Below are 26,095 nucleotides of genomic sequence, written 5' to 3'. Positions count from 1 at the left end.
ATTATCGTCAAAAACTGAAGTAAATTAATATAATATTTCTGTTGTAGTAACAATTACTGCGTTCAGCTATCACATATTAATAGAAAATGAATTTCTCTATACTATATGTCACCATTTTTTTTATTTGCTAAATAATCAATCCAAATTTTATTATTATTTTTCTGGTATATTAAAGGCCCTTCTGTTTTTTAACACTTTCTATCGATTTTACACGAGAAACAATCATGCGTTTATAATTTCCTGTATGTGAAACGGCAGAATAACCTTTTGTTAAAACAACTTAACAAATATTTTAGACGCCATTTTCTTACAGACTTCATTTCTTGTGTTAATATAAATGTTCGCCATTATATTCTAAAATAAAGACGCGTGAAGTAAAAATCGTTTTAGTATGACCTGAAGTTTTACTTCGTTAAGTTACAATTGACTCAGTGCAATTCAAACCTATAGTCTTAACTAAGTATTGTAGATATCTTCAAGTATACATTCTTGGTATAAAGTGATACTACAAGAATTCTAAGTTTAGAATATGCAAGAACATTGTCTAAAGTAGGGTTTAAGTCTGACTTAGCGTTGTCTTAAGTCTGTCTTGTATAAGAGTTAAAGTATGTGCCCACTTTTACTAAACTGTATCTTCAAGATATCTTGAGGGATATCTTGGAGACCTATAAGACTTATCCAAGACAAGGGCTTGATTTAGTCTACTTGCCTTCAAGATATCTACAATTCTCTTTTAAGACAATCGGTTGCTACTTGGGTGTGGCTGTAGTAAAGTTGTCGTCTTGTATTAGTTAAAAACGGAAATATTTTTTATAAAAATTTAAACAACTATAATAAGAAGTGTTTTGGTGTGAAAGACAAAGTAGTGACGAGAATTGAGAAGGGATGCTCCGTTGGTTTGGACATGTAGAGAGAACGAATGAAAGTAGACTTACGAAAAAGATTTATGATACGGGTGTGAGTGGTAGAGTTGGAAGGGGAAGGCGATCAAATTTAGGATGTTTTAAAGAAACTCCAGATCGAAAGTACTCTAAACCGGCGAGCATGCATGTCTTTGATGAGAGTGAAGGAAGCTAAAGGAGTGAGTCAGGATCGTAGTAGGTGGAACTCCGTGGTCTGCCTACCCCAACGAGAAATAGGCGTGATCTTATGTATGTACTTTTCAATAAACAATATTAAAACAATACATACATCCTCCGTCATAGGTAATAATATGAATAATAAATAAGAGCAGCAACCACAGCTTCAATTTCTGATTTCCTAGTAGGTATGATTATAATACATTTTGTAGTTAAAAGAAAATCAAGCAGCATTTTCCTTTCTAAAGCAGGTGCTACTCTATCTGTATATATTGAATTTCCTTCACCACGCCGTATAAATGACATACATATCGGGTATTGTTACTTTCACACTTGCCTTAGCTATTCTGAACTGCCGGCATATTTGCACCGACTTGAAAAACAAAATTTCGTTGCGTCAGTGTTTTCTCTACCTAACTTAAAATAAACGATTCAATGTTAAATCGCTAGTTCATCGTTGCCAGTTTCTTCTATGCATATATTTCTTTCCCGGATGTGTGAAATAAATTGCTTTTAGCAATAAGGCCGCCTTATTGTGATATGCCTTTTTTGAACTATTTTAGTACTCTTATGTTTTATGATGTGTGCATATTGTATTATACTATCACGTTATTTAAATTGGGTCGTGGACTAGGTTTAAGAAAAATTTTGAAATATCTGATTACTTACTAAATATAAACAGATCTAAAACTAACGAAAAACATTTTCTTTTTTCTATTTAATAACTTATTTATGAATTTCAATCAAGACGTTTGGTAATAATAACGACATTTTACCACATTTTTCTATGACGTCAAAATGTGCTTTCTCATACAAATTAAATTAAAAAACATAGTAATTTAGTGTTTTGACGTTTAGTAAAAAGTACCAGTTACCAATTAATGTTAGTTAATGTTATTAGTTATCAGTTAATGTTATTGATAAAGTCAAGCGATCCGTGCACTTAAATTTTTTGGGTGTATTTTCAACTTTTGCCAAATTAAGAAAATGGATTCCAGAAATTAACAAAGGATATATCAATAAACAAAGGTAGAATGTAGGAGTGCGATGTGACTATACTTAGATCTTGTACCGATTTGAAGGGTGCATACATCCGATACTATCTTGAGTTAGGTCCTGTGTAGGTTCCTTGTTCTAAAACTACGCTATTGCATTCTCTCGTCTCTGTATTTCAACACCAACTTTAATAAGACTTATCCTTTTGTTAACTAAACAGAGCGGAGATTTATTTCGAGGTAAGTACCAAATAAACTCATCATAGTTTCTACAGATTTGTAACACAAGGTTCCCATCCCCAATACAGAATTCAGATCCCTCACAAATGATATAGATGTATAATTATGAATCTTTATATTCAGTCCTGTGAAAAACCTCTTTTGTGAGGTTAAAACAAACAAATACCTATTCAAATTCAAAAATATCTTTATTCAGTAGGTAACATAGAACCTTTACACTTTGAATCGTCAATTTTACATAACGAACGTCTCATCCGCCTAAAACTACTGCAGCTTCTATTTATCAGCAGCTATTTTTTATAAAGTGTCTGATAAAACATTATTATAAAAAATGGAACGATCCAAAAGAACTTCGTCGGCGAAAGCAAAGAGAATATTGGGAACGAATCAACAGGGACGTATTTATTCGTAGGAGATGAGCTGTCAATTTTCTTTTAGTTTCTAAAATAAAAAATAAAATATTCGTGTTTATGGATTCCAATTTGGTATTAACCTACGCGGTTATCTCAAAAGAAAATAAAATTCAGTGTAGTGCAGACCCCGCAGGTGGGATGAACAAGCTTCACAAGACTACTTCAGTGTCGAGATATTTTCGTATTTTTTTTATTTACAAATAATTAATTACAAATATATTTCAATAAGATAACAATAAACAGAATGTAAATCCACCACAGGCTTCGTCAGTACCAGTAGTTCGTCAATTTTAAATAATCAATGTATTTTTTAATCTTATATACGCCCATAAGTGATCCGACTTTATTTTTGATCTGACTTATTGTAGGTTTGCCATAGATGGCGTTAACTACTTGGTCGTAGATCCCAAGGATACCGAACATGCCTAATTCAGAATCTAGACAACCGATGAAACAACATATTATAACAGATATTGAACGCCATGAATAGGATATTGCTGTTGAAGTATGTACGAGTATGATGAAAAAAGAACCTTAACCATCTTACCTTAGTCATCTTCAGTAGTATCAGAAACGTTCACGTTATTTTGAATTTCATTATTAGGTAATTTAAAATTTTGAATTTCATTTCATCTGATTTCAAAATCTTAAAAGACTGATATTTATTTTATTCTAGATGTTGATAAATCACTTCAATTTATTGTTCTTGTGCTGTTATTTCTCCTACTTACTTATTTAATACCAAAATGAGACGTTTTCTTCTGACAAAGCTGTCTTTTTACCTTTGAATTAGTTTATGTGGATACTTTTTAACAATTTAAAATTGAGTAAGTAAACTTGATAACTAGTGGTTCATCTGGGTAGACCACAGGAAAGAAATCCCCCTGACCACGGGCAAATAAGGTGTGTACCTTACAAAGGGGTATTCTTTTCACGTGGTAGTGTCTTAACAAGGAAAAATCTTTTAGCTAAGATGTTTTTTAAGCCTTTGTTTTGAAACATTAACATTCTCTACGTAATCTGATGCAAGACGAAAGATACGCTTTAATTTCTAATTATGATTTCGCTAGAATTCTACCAAACAGATACTAAGTACTTTATCCCAAGATGCTGTTGCATCGCAGGGCTAACAGCCACACCAATGCACACATATGCGCGCACACACACACACACACATCAACAAAATTTTAGTTTATATTCTATTACTTTATTTTTATTTTATTTTTTTCTTTTATTGGGTGCTTGAGCGATAGGCTAATGGCCTGTCACCAAGTGGTCCGTCCGTAAATTGAGGAGCAGTTGTTATATTCGATTATAAGTGTCTCAGTGAGAATGTTAAGGATGTAGGCTTCATACTCTAAACATTACAACGCAAATAATTGTATCTAGCTTTTAAGTCTATATCTGTTTGTTCTCCAAATAAATAAATAAATAAAATAAATAAAATAAATACGACAATACCATTGCTTTGACAACAGTAGATTTGAATTAGTATAGCATTCAGTACTCGGTTGCTTCCTTAACCACTTTGAAAATAAAACGTGTGTGACCCCCAGGTGGGAGCCCTCAGCGCTCCCCATTTTTCCGGCCAAGTAGTTAATGCCAGCGGCAAATCTACAATAAGCCACGTCAAAAAAAAGATCTAATTATGAAGGTGTTACTTGTTGTCCTGTTACATAAAAACATATTTAAATGTACTTAAACAAACTTGTAGTTCTTTATATGGGTTTTTTATTACGATTACGACGTCTATCTACATCGATACTCTAAAAACGCAACTGCTCATTTTTAAAGAAATATTATTTTTCTGAAAGAATATTTAATTGTTGGAATTTGTAACTAATTTTTGTACTTACAACATTTAAAGAAGGATAAAGAAATTATTTAAAACATTCGATGGCCGACTTTAATTATTTTTTTTTAGGTTTTGTTACTGATTGGACGCGACATAGGTATTAGAAAAAGAAATTAATTATCTCACTAACACTCTTTACATATTTTTAATACATTAATAAAGTGACGACTTTTATGGTTTTTTAGGAGTTGGCACTTGTACCTATAAAACTTATTTGTATCCTAACGACTGATCTATTCATCGAGCGGTAGTGCTTACCGATAGAAATGTACCTACTTAAAGAGAAAAAAAACTGACTCTCGTGTATACATAATCACACAAAAATAATATCAATATTATTATTGAAGTATTACTATATTGATTTAAACTAATTTCCGTAGATGAGTTTCCCAATTTATCGATAAATATTCCTTCTATCGAAAAATAAATAATTGTATCGAGAATTTTTTGTTACGCTATAGCTATTCCCTTTCGGTCCGCCGAAAGCCCGTGCTCTGTGTATTCAACGTGATTTTTTTACATAAAACGTTTTTTTCAATTTATTTCTACTTTGTCCCCTCGTCTTTTCGATCAGTTTTTCAACGTCAGTGAATATTTTTTTTAAAATTCCAAAACTTTTTTATGAAACTACGCCTTTGTACTCACAGGAACAAAATTGTTTGCCGATGGATTAAACACCTTTTATTGACATTCGGGTTTATATATTTGCTTGGTGCGCTCTTGTTTGCTATTGAAAAGGCATAGACTTTACCTTGATAGATTATACAATTTCCGTTTCCGTATCTATTAATTTGTATTACAAGAGAAAATGTGCCTCAGGCCTTATCTAAAATATCCGCATTAGGTATTTATTCAATTCAATCATTTATTTCAGACTATATGGGCCCATATTAGTTAGAAATAATTTAAAACTTATCCTATGTTAGTAGCAGAAACATAATTCAAAATAAAACTGGAATTGTAAATGCACCCAATGATGAAGCATTAGGGAGCAACACTGGGCTGCAAACACACATAATGTTGGTGCTGGCGTGAAGCCGGAAGAGCATAAAGGCGCACCATTTTCTCATAATGGTGTCAAAGTCATCTATGTGCATCTTCGCAAACATTGCAGACGCGCTGTTACGCCACCGCAGCCTCAACAGAACTCTGAATGCGTTGTTATATTGCACGCGCAGGTCACTGTATATCTGCTGCGTATAAATCTACAGGGCGCACGAGTAGATGGATTGACAGTAAGCTTATAAAAAAAAAAAACTTACTTTCAACGTTACTATACTCGGTGTTTTAGAAGTAATTTTCATACGTCTTTATGCCAAGTTGCAAATCTCTTGGTGACATCAAATCTTTCGCAACTGTGTTGGTTACCAGCTCAAATATCTCGACTCACCCGCAATGGAGCAGCGCAGTGCCATATCTCCGGTTAGTTGAATGGACGCCTGTGCCCGTCGGTTAGACGTATGTTGATTATGTTTTATTTAGTCATTTAAACGGGAAATATGACTGCAATAATTATAAGCTATGTAGTTCTCTCTTATCGTTATGACAAACTGCATTTGTTTGTGCAGCCAGTATGAATCAACAAGTCAAGTCTATATGAACGAAACCAACCATCTTTGTTTTCGGTTTCTATCTTATGTGTGGTGATGACTTTTATTCTGCATTTGTCAGATCCCTTTTATATAACAACTATTATAACAAGACCTATTGTTACGCATCACTCACGCTTATTATTCGTATAACTATATACGCCTGAACTCGCCTGAATAAAACTCCCAACCCTCCAATATAGTAGTAAAAATCTAAAACAAATAAATGACGATCATTGAAAGTGTAATTGGGTCGTGTACTAGGTTTAACATAAATTATGAAGTTCTGATAACTAAAAAGATAGATCTAAAACTAACGAAAAACATTTAAGTTTTTCTATTTAACCTACTTATGAATTTAAATCAATAAAAACGTAATAGCATCTTTTATATTATATTAATTTTATCACGTTTTTCTATGACATCACAGTGTGCTTTTTCATACAAATTTCATAGCAATTTCGTGTTGTGACGTTTAGTAAAAAGTAACCGATTTGACTAGTAGGAAACTAGCCTATACAAGTACCTATACAGCGTGTTAGTGACATCGTAACGAAAACTTTGAGAGATGATTCAGACCACGATTCTGAGTTGATATCCAGTGAAATTTTCCTTCGCCATTATGGCTGAGGAGAAGAAATGACAAGAAACAGCACCACATGTATGTTTTAAATCAATGAGGGTATACATTTACAAGTTATTTAATAACTCGAGGAACACATTTTTATCATTTAGGTAATCATTAATCTTATAATAAGTTTTTTTACAAAAAGTAAACTTCACATGAGCTTTAAATTTATATTCCGAAAAATTCAAAATATATCTGGTACTTACTTTATTTTAAAAACGTATACATTAGCCCAAAAAAGATGAATTTAATTTAATTAATCTAGAATTTTGAATAGCAATTTTATTTTTATTTCTTGTATTGTAAGTATGCCTTTCACAGTTTCTCGAAAGGAAAGATACATCTTTACGAATATACATAATATTTTCATAAATATATTTATACCTAGATATGTTATTAGAACTCCCTATAATATAATTATGGTAATCACTACGATTCGCTATTAACTAGATCCTCATTCACTTTAGTGCAGCCGTACAGTACAACCTGTTAAAAACATAAAATATAACGCACTTACCTACTGCCGACTATAGACTACAAATTTGTTCGCGCTTTATACTATAAATTTTTCTTTCTACCACCATTGCCAGTTTATGACGTATAAACATAATAAGCCAACAGGTCAAATGATTTATTCGTTTCCACAAGACAGTCTATTAATGTCTTAAATGAAACTGCAGTTAATTATGGTAATAAACCCGTGATTCTCCATTTAATCTGGATGATACTAGACAAGTGGCCAAAATTATTTGTTTTTCATCATCGTTCCTAAATTAGTTACGTCACCAAATCAACATCAAGCGTGTAAGCGTATAAAATGAAGAGTAACGAAAGTATAATTTTATAAAATTTTACATTTTAATGTAGATAAGATAAGGATCATAAGTAGTATTAGGTTTACCTAATTAGGTAGGTAGGTCGGTCCTCATAATCGGATTATTTCTATTATGCAGAAAAGAAAAATATTTATTTGCCTACATTTATTTTTCTGCTGGATCACCTCTATTTTCCCAGAATAATTACCTGTAGATATCTACAGGTAGCACACAATACCTATAGGTAGCAGTTATTGTTACGAAATAATTCCATAGCCGCCGAAGTAAACATGTTTACATTGATTGATGTTATTTTTCCAATAATTAAAGACATTCTTGTCATTAAAACATTACATTTTTTGTTGCACTTTTTGCAATTTCTGTCTTTTGTGTGCTTTTGTATTACAATTACTGACTGTAATTGTGCCAATTATAAATAACGAGTGCATTCTGTGCTAATTAATGCTACAGTTTAATACTACAGCGTTTTAAATGTCCATTTCATGACAATTTATTACAGACAATAGGAGAATAAATAAAATCTTATTCCTTTTTTCAGAAAAACATTTCTGGAATCTATGTCTAATTGCAACGACAGGAAAATATTAAGTGCATTCCAAAACAATAGATCTGTTACTGGGTTGTTAAAAAAACAATAATTTCTTTAATGCTTGTATACCACTATACGTACGTATACGTTTGTAAATAAGTATAGGTACTTACCTATTGGTGCTAATTCCTGTAGATAATCCATCTAACTCTATTTTACGTTATACCTGACATTTTTATGCATGAAAAGGAAAAGCACGGATGATTGACAGCTTTTAATTTTTAAATGAATTAATTAATAACCCGGTCAAATCAAATAGGTATCTCGCTGGTATGCAACCAGTTTGACGTGTGCTGTCAACTTAGTTCTGTTGGGGTTTAAGATTTCTGCCTAAAATCGACGTGTGTACCATCATTTTTATGCCTGTCAATTACCCGTCCCTTTCCGTTCCGACGGATAACAAAAAGACAGGTATAACTTAGGCGCGTTAGGGGCTTTCCAAGCTCTTTCTTCTACTCAGTAGTCCTTGTCCACAATTATAATAAATACTTATGTCTCAAGTAAAAACGATATCAACATTCTCGCCGTCTTCTTCAAATAGGCTTCTTTGGCAATATTTGTCGCTGTAACCCAATGATGCTACATAAGTACTTATATATACCTCAACCAAACTCAACGCAACGCAAGATTTCTTCTTCAAGCTACTTTTAATATTGACATAAAAAATCTGCGAAGTCACTTTGTGGTTGTACTAATTGTCGATAAAAGCATTTATCGATAAACACGAAAAGTCCTTTGGGGAAGTTAGGGTAAAAATGTGATAACAACGGTGGTTATTATAATATAATCAATATAGGATTAATTTTATTTGAATAATTATAATATATTAACAAAATAACTTGATATTTATAATTATATTTTTTATGTGATTATAATGCATAAAATATTATATTTTACTTCATTCACTTATGTATATTTTTTTAATTATCTGTATAATTGTATTTGTTTAATTTAGTTATCTACCTAAACGATAACGTTGTCTTACACTGCAAATGTTGTGTGCAACTATAATTGGCTTATGTAACAGTCTAATTCCAGATGTAACTTTAATTTAATTTATTTTTTTATTATATATAAGCTGTTGGTGTACCTTTTCTATAAATAAAATTAAATAAATAAATAATGCAAAAGGCTGTGTCATGGCTGTAGGTATGTGGCATATATGTAGATTCCTTTCTCTTTGGCATTACTATCAATAACGTTAGCACTACCGCTTGGTGACTTATTAGGGTACAAACTAGTTTTATAGATCCAAGCCATATGGCTTGTGTGTATATACACCTCGTATAGAAAAAAGAAAACCAATCTCTGTAAAAAAGTGTCCGCGGCGCAACTTGTCACAAGCGACGCCATGTAAAGACACTGCACAAATGATATTGTACTTTATTTGAACAACCGTAACATCTTAATTTGAGGGAACGATCTTACCTATACTATCTACATAACTTAATACGTATTCACAACTCCTAAGCGAATGTGAGTCTATTTTTTTATAGGATGTCAGTGGTGAAGTGGGCAAAATTTGGCAGAGGGGAATGCCTTTCCCGTATTGCTCTAAGCTGGTCAGTCGTTGTGGGATTACTTACAGTACAATCAGTAATAATTAAATACAAATCATTTGTATATTTTTTTGATAAACTAACCGGTAAAAAATGCTATAGGCATCCGTATCTGAAACCGAAACTTCATGAGACTGTCATAGATCCGAGATATGAATCCGTAAATCCTGGTAATATTGGTTTAGTCAACAAAACAATCCTATGCATACAGCAACACGGGACTCGGGCGAATCGGGCCTTATCATAATACTTACTACATTAAGTTCCAAAGTGCAATAAGAGTATTATCAATATTGCCAACGTATTGTAGGTACTGCGGATTTGTATGAAAGAAGTCTAAGTGAAAATTATCAACAACCATTGCACCATCCGTACTCGATGGCGACTGCGTACATTTTTGATTCTTTATGTGAACGCTAGAGGCGCTGTAACATAACCCGTGCTTATTAAATATACATAATGTGTCAGGGGGTTGCATGCCAACGAGATGTCTACTTAATTCGGAACTTGAATTTACGTTTTATACTGAACTTAACGCCACTACTGTACTAACGTAAAACTATGGTTAGCCCACATGGTTCACATGACTTTCACCATTCTTGCGCTTTTACACGCGCATATGTGTGCGTTGACCTGCTAGGGTCTACGCATAATGTATTATGTACTTATCTACTCAAAGAATTAATGTCTAAGAAGGCAAAAATATGAAGAAATTATGTCTCTAACTGTATAACTTTCATAATCCTACACTACACTAGGTACTACTCTTTCTTACTACATCTTTATTTCTTTTACAATTATTATATATTTTTAATAATAAGTAAATAATTGATACCACGTGGTTTCCAGCGGCAATTGGCTCGCCCCTATGACATGGGACTTAACTATAGTCGGCGAAGAGTGGGTGCATTAGACTATTGATGATGATCATGCTATGATTCTATTAATAGATATAGTAACTGAAAATTGATAAAAAATAAAACATAATCAAAACATATTTATTTCATGCATGCGTAAACACTGAGTTATACATAAACGACGTAATCATAATTTATCCAAACGAGACATCTAATGGCGCATCCACACATGCCGCCGGCTTATGCCGCCGGGTTTCAGACCGCCTTGCCGCTGAATGCAGGCCGCCGGCTTTACCGGCGGTTGCCGGCGGTTGCCGGCGGCCTGCAGATGCGGTTGCAATTTTCGCAGCAGTGTTGTGACTTTCGTCGAAGTTAGTATCGAAGCCGCAAGCAAACTGCCGCCGGCAACCAAAAGCCGCGCGTGCCGCGGCTGAGATGCGGCAAATGCCGGCGGCACGGCCGCCGGCCATGCCGCCGGCCGTGCCGCCGGGCATGTGTGGATGCGCCATAAGGTTAAAGAGCCGTAGAATAAAGCGGTAGGTAAATACCCCTCAGCGTCCAGGGGTGTTGCGGTGTTGCCATTCAGTGCGGGGAGGGGACTGTCCTTTCCGTACGTAGTACTAGGTACATAAATTCTGCGGTACCACTCAAAATAAGGACACATTTATGTAACAGTATAATCAATATGTTCAATTGAAAAATAATTTGCGATTGATACATGTAAGTAGGTAAGTACCTACTTAAAGATAACGATTACTAGTGAGAAAGTATTACCTTGTAATGTCATCGGTACACTTTTCATGTGACTTGGCTGTCGCTGGTCTACTCTGTAATGGCGAATACGATTCTATATTTAATCTTGGCATAGCCCTCAATGCGGTTCTCTCTTCGTAAAATGTGTACTTTTATTTTCAAAATGGAAATCAACGTCATTTGTAAATAATTTCTGTTTTTGACGTTGAACCTTATTTTATTTCTTGATATATAGTAATGTAGGTGTGATTGTAAGTTATAATATATTGTAGTATATTTCAAATATTTATTTTTAATATACAATATTAACATAATACATCATTTGAATATATAAAACGTTTGACTTACGTTCGTTAGAGGTACGTTCATGACATTCAAAGATTGATTTACTTTTATATTAGTTATCGGGTTTTATTAATTACTGAAGTCCGCAGTTTTCGTTGAGTACTCACGACGTACCGGAACGTAGCTGAGACGGCGCCAATTTATCTTCCGATCTTAACGTAATAATATCTTAATTATTACAAATTAAATTATTTAAATAACATTATAATTATGCCACTGTCAAGTCACATCTACTTTTATGAAATAATAAATTATCTTATTATAAATACATAATATATATATGTTAATAATTCACGAAAATCTTTAATTGCTTAATTTTTTATCAAACACTAAAAACAATCATTTGTAATTTATTCAAAAAAAAACCTATACTTACTTACCTAAAAATAGCAACAAATACTGTTTTGTAACATTTTGTAACAATTTTATTATTTGTTAACTGTTGTGGAGTCTATGGCGGGTCAATAGCAACTCTGACACCAGAGTTGATCAGGTCGGTCAATGACCTCACAACTCACACGAGAGAAGAAGTTAATACCTAATATTTATACTCAAATGTAATTTTATTATTTTATTTTTATTCAAATTCAAATTCAAAAATTCCCTTACGTTTGTTGTTAATTGTTTACTAAATAGTATAAATTATTCATGAACCTGTTTATTGGAACTACTTACATAAAAAAGGTAACGAAAACGTAAATAACATAAAAACGTCCCACTGCTGGGCACAGGCCTCCCCACAATCAACCGGAGGCGTTTGCTCCACCACGCTGCTCCAACATCAATAATACTAATAGTTATATATTCATCTTTTAAACATTTATTTTTAGTAGAAAAGTGCCGCCATCCTGGCAAATACCTGCGCAAAAATGCACTTTAACTTTTCCGATTTTACGAGAAATTCCAATTTCCTATTTCATTCATTCATAGCGCTTTCAACTATATAGCGCTGATTTTCTAAAGTAACGCGTTTATTTAATGCAGGTTTGTGTATTGACAGCTGCTGGCCCTATCTATCTTCTATCTTAGCGGGTTTATTGACAGGTACTGGTTTTTACGCACTACCTATGTTTTTTTTTTGTCTAAGTATGTGTTTTTTTAGAAGCGACTGCCAACCTCACCTCCCGAAGCACGGAATTGTATTTTCCGCACAACCAAATAGTAATAACTATAAAAATTCAGCCTGGAATGTCTTAACCAAACTAAAGAAAACGGACCTTGGACCTGCATAGAGTATTTCTATACATACTGGATTGTAAACTAGTACTGAACTGGCTTTTAAAAAAAATAGTAAATTGTTTTTTATTATTTATTTATTTGATCACAGTAAAACAGACAAAAGAATCATACAAAGACTTATACAGATATATAAGATTTAGATTTATTGTTCTCATAGTTTTTTATCCACTTTATCTACACTTAATGTAAAATTATAATATTTGTATGAATAGCGTTGTTAAGATCTGTAAAGATCAAATAGTAAAGCGTTCATGATTATTTTGAAAGACTCCTACGTCTGTTACCGGCGTCGTTAAACGGAGTTTATTAGTCATGTCTGTGACATAAAGCGACCTTGCACAAAACGCCTGGCAACAATCTAGAATTTCTAGGTCTCGATAATAATATCGATAAATTAGCTCTGAATAATTATTTAATAAACACAATAGTCTTCTTCTTTTATCGTGTGGGTTATGGATGATGATTATGGCGGATTACCAACCTCATCAACCCTGATGCCAGGATTATTATTGAGCCGCCAAAGCCCCTGACATGACTTATGTAACGACTACGTTTAAGTACGTATACTCATGTCATGTCATCAGTAAGTAGTAACCGGGACCAACGGCTGAACGTGTCATCTTACTTTCGGACAATCGGATGATCAGCACAACACAATATTGCCCCCACTGAGGGCATAAGGTGAACTTAGAATGTTCATGGAAATTTTATTATTAGACCGTCGTTTAAGTATAGAACAAACAAAGACCTTGGAGAAGGAGTAAAAATTAAAACTTTGAAGTAACTCTCGCCAGACATGATGAGGTAATGGGCTGGTAACATCTCCGTAATATGGTTCATACTCTCAGCTTATCAGTGTGGCTGCAAAACTAGTGGCTCCTACTCACTTGTTAGGGCTTTCATTCATGAAATAAATACGTATTTCATGAATGGAATACATACGTATGTTTGTTTCATACACAAAAGTTTGGTAATATTATACAGTTCACGACATGTATTTCGTTTGGTTTTTCACAACGTGCGACCTTACAAACACAACTAAACTTTACAATAGCTACAGAATAATGAGTAGGTATGTAATAAAAAGCGAAGAGGTCACTTAATCATTTAAATATAGACACAAATAGACAAACAATTAATCGACAGTTCAATATTGCATAGGTAATAATTCTTTTCATGTCTATGAACATATCGATATTCAACAATATCGACTCTACATCGATATACTATTCCGACTACACTAAGTGTCTATGTAAACACTCAATGAGGTGTATACTCCAGCAGCTGAACACAATGAGAAATAACGTTGTGATTATGTATAACAATAACAAAATACCTGCACCTGGTAGAGGCAACATTGCCATTTTGAAGAATGCGAAAGCTCGCTCGCCGTCTACGTCGCCATGCCTAGTAGAATGAGAGTTTTGCATTCCGGAAAACACAGGTTCAAATCCCAGTGGGAACAATATCTCTAAATTGTATTTTCAGAATGATCAATTGGATATCATTCTCTGAACGATGAACTTATAACAGCGTGGTCCGTCGTGTCGGGGGGGTTTCAAAGCTTTTTTTATTCACAATAGTTTGCCTTTGACCATAATCTCGTTTGATGGGAAGTAACGATGCGATCCTACATGGATGGATAAGCTCTGTTAGGAAATACCTAATATCATATCTCTTTAAAAACGCCAAAGAAAATCTGTCTGCTTTAGGCCGTTCCAATGAAGCAGCTCGGTGAAGTAACCAATTTTATTTGTAAGTAAGTACGTGTATTTTGTCTTTGCCTTGGACAGCATTTACTACTCATTAAATCCTTAATATTATGTTTAAACACAGGAACAAAGGTTGAATTCGTATTTCAGCCAGGTAACATAAAATAACATTTGGAGACCCTAAAAACGCCTAGAACTATGACAATAACCAAAACACGTTCACGGGATTATACGACAGTAGGTAACAACACACTTAGTAATACAAAACACTGAACTCTAAATTGTTTCTGTTGAAACAACACACAGTTTGATCACTAGGTTCAGAACGTTTTTGTTTCCTATGCATAAAACAAAAGTCCCCACTAAACTACTTGGGGTGGGCTTTTGTTTACAGATAGGATAACAGGAAATTGTGATATGAATTACACGTGGGTGATGTCGGACGTTTCCTCGTAAAAATGTTTACTGAACAAAAATTAAGAAGATTATTATTATTTATTTAATAACGGAGGGTTATGTACTCGATCGCCTTGTTTGTGCGTCTGCTCCCTCATAACTTCTTAACCACTTTTTACAATATTTTCTTGCTCCATACTTTTTAGAGTGCGAGTTTCAGTTTGTGGATCTAATGTTTTGATAGGTAGATAAATACCTATTATATTTAATTTAATTGCTACCCTAATATATTTACGCTCGCGTCATACTTAATCTGTACTACACAAATGTACTTTTACTTTTCTAAAAATAATTTCAATAAGTAATTTTAAAGTACCTAAGGATAAAATCTTAACTCAGAGATATATGAGAACTCTTCATTATTTTATCGTGATAACTTATAGAGCTACAGAAGGTAGATGTACCTATTTATAACATTGCTGTGGCAGCTTTTCGGCGAAAGACGAAGATAAAGTTCCATAGGTACTCTAAGATTTAGCAATTTGCTTCTATTATTGCGTTAATTTGTTTGTATAAAGGCTAATACTACTTTTCAGTGCGTATCGTTTGTTACTTTCTACATTAACACCAGTTGCTGCGATGCTACAAATCCCATACCGCTCATAAAATGTCATAGAAATTGTATGAGATTTAATAAATCGTCCCACGGGCGGCACTTTCATCATGATCCATCTTTCTTTAATAATTTTCTAGATGCACAATTATTTTATATTGGAACATCTAAGTCTTGCGTTGTTGTAATAATACTCGTTAACCAGTGTTTGCCACTTTATACTTTGAAATGAAATCGAAAGAACATGCAGTAGAGCACGAATGCTCGATTAAATGAAATTGATTCCAGATTGAGCGTACTCAGAAACAATGTTCTCAATGATACGTGTGGTGTTCTATGTAGTAAACTAGGATACTGTAATCCAGGACCAGGACAATAGTAGGTACTTAGTTTCCTGCTGTAACAATGTAACAGGACAGAAGAGTAGCAATTCGCAGCTTCAGTATATCAGTCACCGGTAGATTGTTCTGGTTTTCGTTTTGAACTTGGACATAGATTATTTGATATGACTTATTACACTACTTGACCCGAATCTGAAACTTCCGACTGAATGTACTTTATACTTGTTTTCATTTTGATATTCTTCTGACTCACAACATTAAGTAAAACAAAATAATAATATTTTATAATACACCTATGCTCCATACCTCCTCTGGTTGATTGGGAGAAGGCCTATGGCCTTGAAGGCGACGTGTGTGTAGGTGTACTACACCTTGCCTTCTCTTATTTTTATGACTTTACTGTCAAACAAATAACCGCGAAGAACAAATGTATGAAAATCCATCATTCTCGCTTTTTTAATTTTTCGATTACATTAGTAGGATACCCCTATCTAATTTAAAAATATGTTTTATAACCATGTTCGCAAAATGTTACCTTGTCGGGGCAGCATGATGTAGTTACCTACGTCCTACGCATTAAAAAAAAGAAAGAAATAGAATAGAACAATAACTTTAAAATATGGAAATGGCGCGCTACTCGCCGCCTATATGAAAATGATTAGGTACTTATACCAAAAAAAAATCACCTTAGGTTTAGTACGTACATAAAACACTTCCTTCCATTGGTCACTTTCTTCCATTGGTGAACATCGTATTATTGCTGAATTAATTGTTTAATATACCATAATAACACTAAGCAATTTCCTTATTACCTATTTCTAATTTTAAAACAATTTGTACACAATTATTTTTGTGTACATTTTGGGCGAATGTTTAACAGTTAATCACGTTACACAACAAAGTTGCGAATACAACAGTAATTAGTTCATCTATATTGCGTTTGATTACACTAGAGTCATGTTCAGCTTTCAGAACACTTCGGTGCATTTTCCAAATGTTTGCACCTCGGGCACAAACTGCGGAGGTTTATCACGTAATTACTAAATTTCTAGAACGCATTCTAAACATGTATTGTCATTACATTATCATTTAAATTATAGCGCAGAAACTTGTTTGTAACGCAATAGGTATAACTTCATAAATAGGTATGCGTTCAATTCCAATGACACAAACAGAAAGTAATATAAAATTTTCTAGAGCATCGGACACCGGGGATCACTAACAATGTTTGTTCGGTGCAACATCATCAAACTGCGTGTAAAACTCCGAGCTTCCTCATAAATAAACAAACTCGTTACACAGAACAATAGGAATAATGTATTTTTGAATTATGACGCAGTGGTGAATTGTTTGTATGTGATGTGGAGTTCAATAGAAGTTTTGGTTTCAGGGACAACCCTCGGGAGATACGGAATAAGGCGGAGAAGCAGCGGCGGGACAAGTTAAATCTCTCTATCTCGGAGCTGGCGGCGATGGTGCCGCCGGTGGTGGCCGCCAACAGAAAAATTGACAAGACCGGTATCCTGCGCCTTACAGCGCACTACCTCCGAGCTCATCAATACGGTCAGTATCACAACTCATGCTCAATCTATACGCGTATAATATATATATTTGTGTCGGGAAAGCTGCGTAAGTTATCGCGTAAGCGCAGGTGAAAATGTACTCTATGTGAGAACGGAATAAGGAATAAGCTGCACTGAGGATGTTTCAAAGATCTTCCCAAAAACTAACCTATGAACATACAAAGCCCTTTAAGATGACCTGTCGCCATAAAGTTATGGAAATATTTATATTAGAATCATAACAAGCTAACATTATCACGTGCAATAAACTGCAAAGTCAATCCTAAATAAGTTCGAAGCTGTACGAAAGTTTAGCATAGAGAGTACGAGTACTGTCTGTTGTTTTTATATATTCTTTCAGAAGTTATTTTAGAAAAATAAATTAATCAAAAGATTTTCAAATGTCTCATGTTAATCTCTTGTGTAGTACTCCGCAGTAGATTTTCTAATGTTGTAATTTATTAGCGACAGTTTTACAATTTAAATAATTAACATCAATCTATTGACACCATTCAATTGAATAGTAGTTCCATGAGTAGGTAATCTCGAGTTTTAATGTAGGTATCAAGATACACAGTCTAGCTGAGTCGTACACGTAATACAATGATCTCAGATGACAGAATGCTACACAGGAATATTGAATGCCTTTCGAATCGCATATTATGCAAATGACGATAAATGTATTAACTAATACATCGAACACCCAGGTTAATCAAACAAATCTAGATCAAACCCTTATTTTGCAGATAATTTTCTAGTTTCTCTGCATTCCGCAAAGTAATTGTTATGTGTTGGAATGCAAGCTCCGCCCATACCAATTACCAAGGATATGCGACTAAGTATAAGAGTTACGTTTACATAAACAGTTCTCATCTCAGGTAAAGTGTGAATTATATTTAGCAGATTGTCCGGCTCCGGCCACACGGTAATGATGCAGGTGCACTCGTTCCGTATCTTGTTATTGATTGCTCCTCGTTGTCAGTGTGATAACAGGCGGAACGGGATATTTGGCAACTAATTAATTGCAACGTTGATTAAGATAAACACTGGAAGCAAAGAACATAAGATTCTACAAATATTATTTTAATCGATTGGGTTATCAAATCGTAATATTCCTTGCAGTGGCTGTAGGGTGTACGCAGCGTGTATTAATTAGCAGTCTTCTTGTCGCAACACTGTTGTTTTCGTTCTTATTTTTGACAAATAACATGTATTAAGTAAACAAGCACAATGAATGCATCAATTCTGTTTACAAGTTACATACAACGCATCGACTGTCGTGACTCACTCAATTAGAATATTAATTTTATAGGCAGGTATGTACCGCACTACATAAAACAAACGACATTGGCAGATTGAAAGATATATGACAACAGTTCGTATTTATATAGTCAGTTTTCCTTTTACCTTCATTGTTAGTGGCGTCTAATTTGTTCGTCACATCATCGTTCCATTCAACTGTTTTAATGAGTTTAGTTCGCAGTGAATTTATTAGCTTCGCCTTCATTAATACTGAATTACGAGCCAATGTAGAAGGAAAATAATACGAGAGAATGAAGTGTGCCACAATGTGTTTGTGATGATCAAACTGAGCGTGATTACATGCACAACTAAGTCGCCGATATGCTGGTGTTGCGAGCGCGGGTGCCAGTGTGGAAACAATTTAGCCGCATTGCATTCGCACCGCGTCTAATCTGCGGTCGAGATGCGTCCGATTCACTATATAGTGCAAAGTACAACTCTATTCTTAGCTTCATATTTTATAGAGATTAATGAGGTAAATGATTTTGTAGTATTGTCGTTGAAAGCCTAGGAACTAGACTAGAAATAGATACTTAATAATAATATTTTTGAGGAACGTCCGTAAATTTATGAAGTGTCTATCATAAAACAAAATCGTGCGAAATAACGTGCCCAGTACTTGCATCGCACGTGGGTCGCCACGCTTCGCGTACTTAGGGCAGCAGCACACGTCGCGCCGCCGCCGCCGCCCGCCACGCGTAGGCGGCATCAAACGTAAACAGTGAAGACATGTCTCTATCTTGTAGCGCTCTATGACTACTATACGTATGATAACAACATTTTCTTTATTCAACTTTTTACCCGCGATACCATGTAGGTATTAAATTTTACTGCAGTTATAAAATAAAAAAGCCGATCAAGTGCCAGTCCGGTACGCGCACCAAGGGTTCCTACGAAGCTTTGACGTTACGGTTGAAAAAATATTGTCTCCATACCGTTGAAAGACTGTTGTCTCCATATATCGACATAGGTTTGTAATCGCAAAAACATATTTTTTGATTGTGATCGAACAACAAATTAAAGATTTTCGGATGTTTTCCTGTAAGTACTTGTGCTGTAATTTAATACCTTCCTCTTGCCAAATTTTATGATAGGTCTAGGTCTGTGGGAAGTGTAGTTTTTTGTTTCCCTATGAAATGTATGAGTATAATACAAAAAATGACCTTACTTTGGATTGCATTTAAAAGCTTGATTTTTGTACAGCTTCAAGAGACCGTAGACATAAGTATTACATGTTGATTTCTTGATACCTCCACGTCGAAAAAAGGTCTTGGTAGACAGACGGACAGACTGACGGACGTATAACAAAGTGACAAAGTGATCATCCTATAAGGGTTCCGATTTACCTTTTGAGTTTCGGAAGTCTCACTTCTAGCTCAAAAACGCTGTAATAAAATCACGTAGCGTCGGCCTAACACTATCTTTGCATCGAGCATCACTATACAAATTGTATACTTACACTTAATACAATAAATCAACAACAGATCAAATTATTTGAAGTGCTTTGTCATTTTGTGCATAGGTAATTATTATTAAATATATAACGGTCATTTGCTTATCTACTTTTTTTTGATTCGCGTAGCTTATAACACTGACTGGTAACATTGACTTTGTTATCCCTTGTTTTCAACTCATAATACTAGGTTTACTATTTACTGGCTAGTTTTGTAGTATAATACCATCTTGTACTGGCTTCAGTACAAGATGGTATTATACTAAGCTTTTCAGTCAGTACTTCTGGTGGTCTCATTGACGGTTGTCATTCAAGAGCTGTATTAACATTACGCTAACATAAAATAAAACATAAATTGTCTTAATACATTTCAGCACAAAATTCGTTCAATCTTTCTGCGTAAGTATATGTTATTAAGGTATGTGATAGGTACTACATAGGCGTCCTGACGTTCACTAAGAAGTGCATATATATTTAGATGTTCTTTATTTCGCAGAATCACTTGAAGATTTGTTTGAAACAAGATGCAAGTATGCATTCTCAGCTCATATGACAAAGGGACACGTACTTTCTAAGTACCTGGACATACCTACTAGTTGTGTGCGTGTATCTGGAATATCACCTGGTCAATACATAACTATTTAGTCCCTCGCTAGGCACAAGTCGTGGTAGATGTTTATATACTGTTTTGACACATGAGAAAAATAGAATATGGCCTTTAAAGAAAATGTATATCCACCTGGAGATAAATGTCCTCCTTATCGTGTCTAAGGTGCTTAATTTTTAAATCTATAGTTTCTTTATTGAATAGGTATATCATTCGTCACCTGTTGCTTAACTTGTTGATCGTTTTGTTTTGACAAGTGCATCTAAAGGGGGTCATGTACAAGGGTTACATTTCAATAGGTGACCAGTGAAGTTCAATGAACAATAGCGAAATTGGACCCACTAATTTTATAAAATAATGACGCACTGTTCGGATATACCATTATGATTAGGTTTGCTTAATCTGTCCGGCTCGGGCGCTACACCACTGAAATCGAGTTTGAGTTTGAATTCATGTTTGGATTTTAGGTAGGGACCTACCTAATTGATACCACGTGGTATCCAGGTATTGTGCCCGGTTAATAGCTCGTTCCTTATTACATGGGACATAAACATAGATGGCGAGGAATGGTGTATAATCTTAAATATATAAAAGGAGAAACTGACTGACTGACATATCAACGCACAGCCTAAACGGCTAAACGTAGGCACTTGAAATTTGGAAGGGACGTACCTTAGGTACCGTAGAGGTTGCACTAAGAAAGGAATTCCCGGAATTCCCACGGGAACGGGAATTAGCGGGAAAACCCTTTTGTATGTAAAATCTAAACCGCTTAAGTTAGACGCCTTAGTTAACTTAAAGCTTAATCAACAGGATATTGCAAAATTCCCACGGAAACGGGAGTTAGCGGGAAGAAACATTTGTATGAAAAAATCGAAACCGCGTAAGGTAGATGTTTTCAATCTAGCATGCATGCATACCTTAGTAAATATAAAGTTTAGTTATGGCTGTATTTTGAAAAATGGGAGTTAGCGGGAAAAAAGATCTCTCTTTTATAACACGCCACGCGGACGAAGTCGCGGGCAAAAGCTAGTTATCTTTAACAGGAAAGCCCCATATTTTGCCTAATGGGTAGTTTGTGAACTTAGTGTTTGTATGATTAGGGCGTGTAGAGTTAGAAACTTGGCTCTACATGAACTTTTTGACATTGCCATCGATATGATTTCGTCTTGGCATCATTTTACATGTTTTTAAAGGCAATTACTAAGCAATGCAAGTTGCGACAGGGTGTGATTTCTAGGTGGATTTTAAAGACATACTGGGATAAACATCATGCTGGGTACAAATTTTGGTTCAAGGCGTCGTCTGAGAGGATTGTATTTGAAAGAATTAATCTCCCTAGTGGGCCGATAGCGATAAAAATAATTCAAAAAAAAAAATCAAAATTATTTATTTGACAATACATGGTACAATAAAGGTTTTACAATAAGTGCTGAATGGAGGAAATCGTCGAACACGCCGGCGGGGTCGATATCGGGGTCTCAAAACTAGAGTGAATAGTCATTTACTAGGTACCTAAGCGTGTACCAACTTAGGTCATGTCATACTTAATTATGAAACCTGCGTTAATAAAAATAAATTAAAAATGTGATATAGATATGTATGTGTATATTCATATAACAGCCTCCGTGGTCTAGTGGTTAGAGCGTTAGGCTCACGACCTGGAGGTCCGGGTTCGATTCCCGATGGAGACATTGTCGAAATCACTTTGTGAGACTGTCCTTTGTTTGGTAAGGACTTTTCAGGCTTGAATCACCTGATTGTCCTAAAAAGTAAGTTGATTCCGTGCTTCGGAGGGCACGTTAAGCCGTTGGTCCCGGCTATTAGCCGTAAAAACACCTCCACCAACCCGCAGTGGAGCAGCGTGGTGGAGTATGCTCCATACCCTCTCCGGTTGATTGAGAGGAGGCCTGTGCCCAGCAGTGGGACGTATGTAGGCTATTTATGTTATGTGTATTCATATTGCAGAGTCTCATGCTTTCTTCCCTGCACGAGACTATTTCCGGTCTAATGCAAATCTCACCCTATTAGGCATTTTTTTATATGCTATTTATTTTTCTTTCTATGACAGTGTTCGGAGACTCAATCGGGCAATCATCGAGTCAGTTCAATCCAGCCGCTGCACAAGCGCTGCTCTCTCTGCTGAGAGGGTTCCTCCTCACTACCACATACAAGGGATTGGTGGTGGTGGTGTCTCAGAATGTGCAACAGTATCTGGGCTACACTGAGGTAAGGATTTCTTATACTTACAACTAGAGTTAACAAATAAATATATATAAAATTACGTAGTCAGAGGTACAACTTTCGCGTGATGAAGCAAGTACCCGCGTTTCACCGAGCTTCTTATTAGATAGGGACCCGTTTCGCCGACAAACATTAGAAAAGAAGAAGATGCATTAGAAGTTATAAGTATGAGCCATATCAGGGGCATTTGGCGGCTCAATAGTAATCCTAACAACGACTTGATGAGGTTGATTAATTTGCCTTTCAACTCACACAAAAGAAGAAGATTAGAAAGTACCTGACAAGGTTAATCACAGAAGGTATCCTGTGTCGCGTTGATTATGAAAAAATATAAATTCAAACAATATGGGAAGTTATAAGTCTGTCCATATAATAGGTGTCTTTTTTGTCCTTGATAGATACGAAGCTGGAGATTAATAGCTTCAGTAAATAGCTTTTGTATCTGGTTTCTGTTTCATAATTGAGCGCTGTATACATACTCAAAGTTATTTTTTTATTTATGTATGCCGTAATTTAAATCAAAATACTAAGTAGAGATCCTCTTTCAATATGAGATACTAGTTGGCAACGCTCGAACAAGCTGGGTGGCAAAATGCGCAGTTTCAAAATGAAACCCATCTCATTTGAAATGCAATTTCTGCACGCAACTGAAGTTGTGTGGTAAGCTACTGCAAATACATAGGTATGCGTACTGTGAGTTTTGCCGCTATTAAGAGATTTTAATTAAAAATTCTTAAATATTTTTTCATTTACGAGGCTTAAATTTATTATAGAGCACATTTACAATCTCACAATCTTATAACATGTACTTATTTATATTTCAAATTCTAAATACATAATGTACTTTTATCATTGTTTAGCTGGATCTACTCGGACAGAACGTGTTCAACATGATACACACTGATGACCACCAAATACTGAGAGACAATCTGATGCCAAAGAGCCATCTACTGGGACCAAATGGGGAACTACTAATTCCTGATGAACCTGAAGGTGGCAGTAGGATTGCACAGGAACTAGCTGGCGAGAAGAGGCGCTTCATGGTCAGGTAACTTATTTACTAGCACTTACTGCTCTTGCGAGTTCATACACCACCCAACAGATGGCACTACGCGAATGTTTTTAATAATGTTTCCCTACGCGAGACAGCGTTCTAGTATTACGTAGTTTACTATTACTTACTCCGTAGTTCTAGGTACAAAGACTGGTCAAAGATAAATTATAAAATGTTAATCCAAAAATAGAATCCGCTTTAAGATGATCAGAAAACAAGCTCGTATTTATTTCAGATTTAAATTTAAATTAAGAATTGTGTAAAAGTAAGTGCGACGTTTGACAACGTATATTAAATGACGCCAGAACTAAAAATGCAATAAAAAACATTTTGATATTTCACTTCTGGTCAAGTAAAGCTGGGCAAATCTACAATAAATCATGTAAAAAAGTTATTTCATAAAAAGTATCTCATTTGACTCGGTCGTCACCTAGCTCATGCGACCTCTAGTGAGTTTGTTTAACAAGAGTCCTTTTAGGATTAGTAGTGTTGCTGCACTATCGGTAGCAGTAACCTATACGTACTATCGAAAAAAACTCACTAATGATATTTCAAAAGTATCTATGCTATGTAGATCAGCAGCAATATAATCGATAGTACTTATCGATGGTGCATTTGATATTGAAATTCAAGTATACATATGCGCCTATTTCGCACTGGGGTGAGCAGAGATTTTTCCGCGGAATTTTATGAAATTCATTACTATTGACAGTATCTCTATTGCTATGAGATGATCATATTAAACAAACTGAGCTATACTATAAAGGTATCCTCAATTATCGATAGACTATCGATATCAGGGGAGTTAAAAAGGCCAAATCGAAGCAATTCATCTAAAAAAGCAATATTGCACTTGTGTGCATTGCGCACTTGAGTTTACTTTTATAGGCGCAGATGTTAAATTGCATTATTGCTTTTTTAGATGAATTGCTTCGTCGTGGCCTTTTTAACCCCCCAGTTCTATGTAGGAAAACTACGAAATTAAGTAAAATATACACGAAACTTTGAAAAATATAACATTAGTCATTATGCCTAATGGTTTTTTTTACTGATGTTTAAAACTTATGGCAATAAAATATTTTGCCGACTAATTATCGACTACAAGTCGGCTTTCTCGAATAGTCGGTGCATCTCTAATGAAAGTACAAATGGCCTGCAGGCATGCGCCTAATAGATAGGTATACTTGTCATCATCTCATTGGTCGACAGACGCTCTCTCATTGGCTCAAAGTTATTTATACCTGATGTTATTGATTAGGGAGAAATGCGAGGCAAATTCAAAAACTTTGCACAAACTTTACGTAACCAGAAACACATTCTGAATACATCCCGCATATTTGCATGCTTATTTAGGAACGGTAATGAAAAATATCAGCAACCAATAAGCTCGCGCCAGCAAGCATTTCACAACCCCTGATTCCATCCCAGCCGCCGAGGTTGAAGTTTGGCTCATTGTCTTTGTATCGGATGCTAGAATTTCCTATTCGACGGTCAAGTAGTTAATGCCTAAAATCTAAAATATTTACATCACCTCAAAAAAGTACGAAGCGATTGCTCTTCATCATTTTTTTTGACTGTATAATTTTAGTTTTAGTTTATCTAGATTTTACGCAGTTAAATGTATTCTTTTTCTTTTTTACTCCCTGTTTAGCAGAGAAGTCACGGCCTCCGTGGTCCAGTGGTTGGGCGTTGGGCTCACGATCCGGAGGTCCCGAGTTGAATCCCGGTGGGGACATATCACAAAAATCACTTTATGATCCCTAGTTTGGTTAGGGCATTACAGGCTGATCACCTGATTGTCCAAAAAGTAAGATTATCCGTGCTTCGGAAGGCA

At 35.0% G+C, this 26,095-nt stretch overlaps 1 protein-coding gene across 1 annotated transcript in view; it reads left to right on the top strand.

Moving 5' to 3' along the window:
• The window catches only part of LOC126380723 (neuronal PAS domain-containing protein 2-like), a 74,902-nt gene that overhangs the window by 5,353 nt on the left and 43,454 nt on the right, over positions 1–26,095 (top strand). The window contains exons 2-4 of the mRNA XM_050030316.1: positions 17,430–17,602; positions 23,035–23,192; positions 24,068–24,255. Coding sequence (XP_049886273.1) covers positions 17,430–17,602; positions 23,035–23,192; positions 24,068–24,255 — 519 coding nt within the window. The remainder of the gene's footprint in view (positions 1–17,429; positions 17,603–23,034; positions 23,193–24,067; positions 24,256–26,095) is intronic.

Source organism: Pectinophora gossypiella, chromosome Z (assembly GCF_024362695.1).
Source record: "Pectinophora gossypiella chromosome Z, ilPecGoss1.1, whole genome shotgun sequence".
NCBI lineage: Eukaryota > Metazoa > Arthropoda > Insecta > Lepidoptera > Gelechiidae > Pectinophora > Pectinophora gossypiella.
The sequence above is the reverse complement of the archived record's forward strand: the minus strand, read 5'-3'. Positions and strand labels throughout refer to the sequence as shown.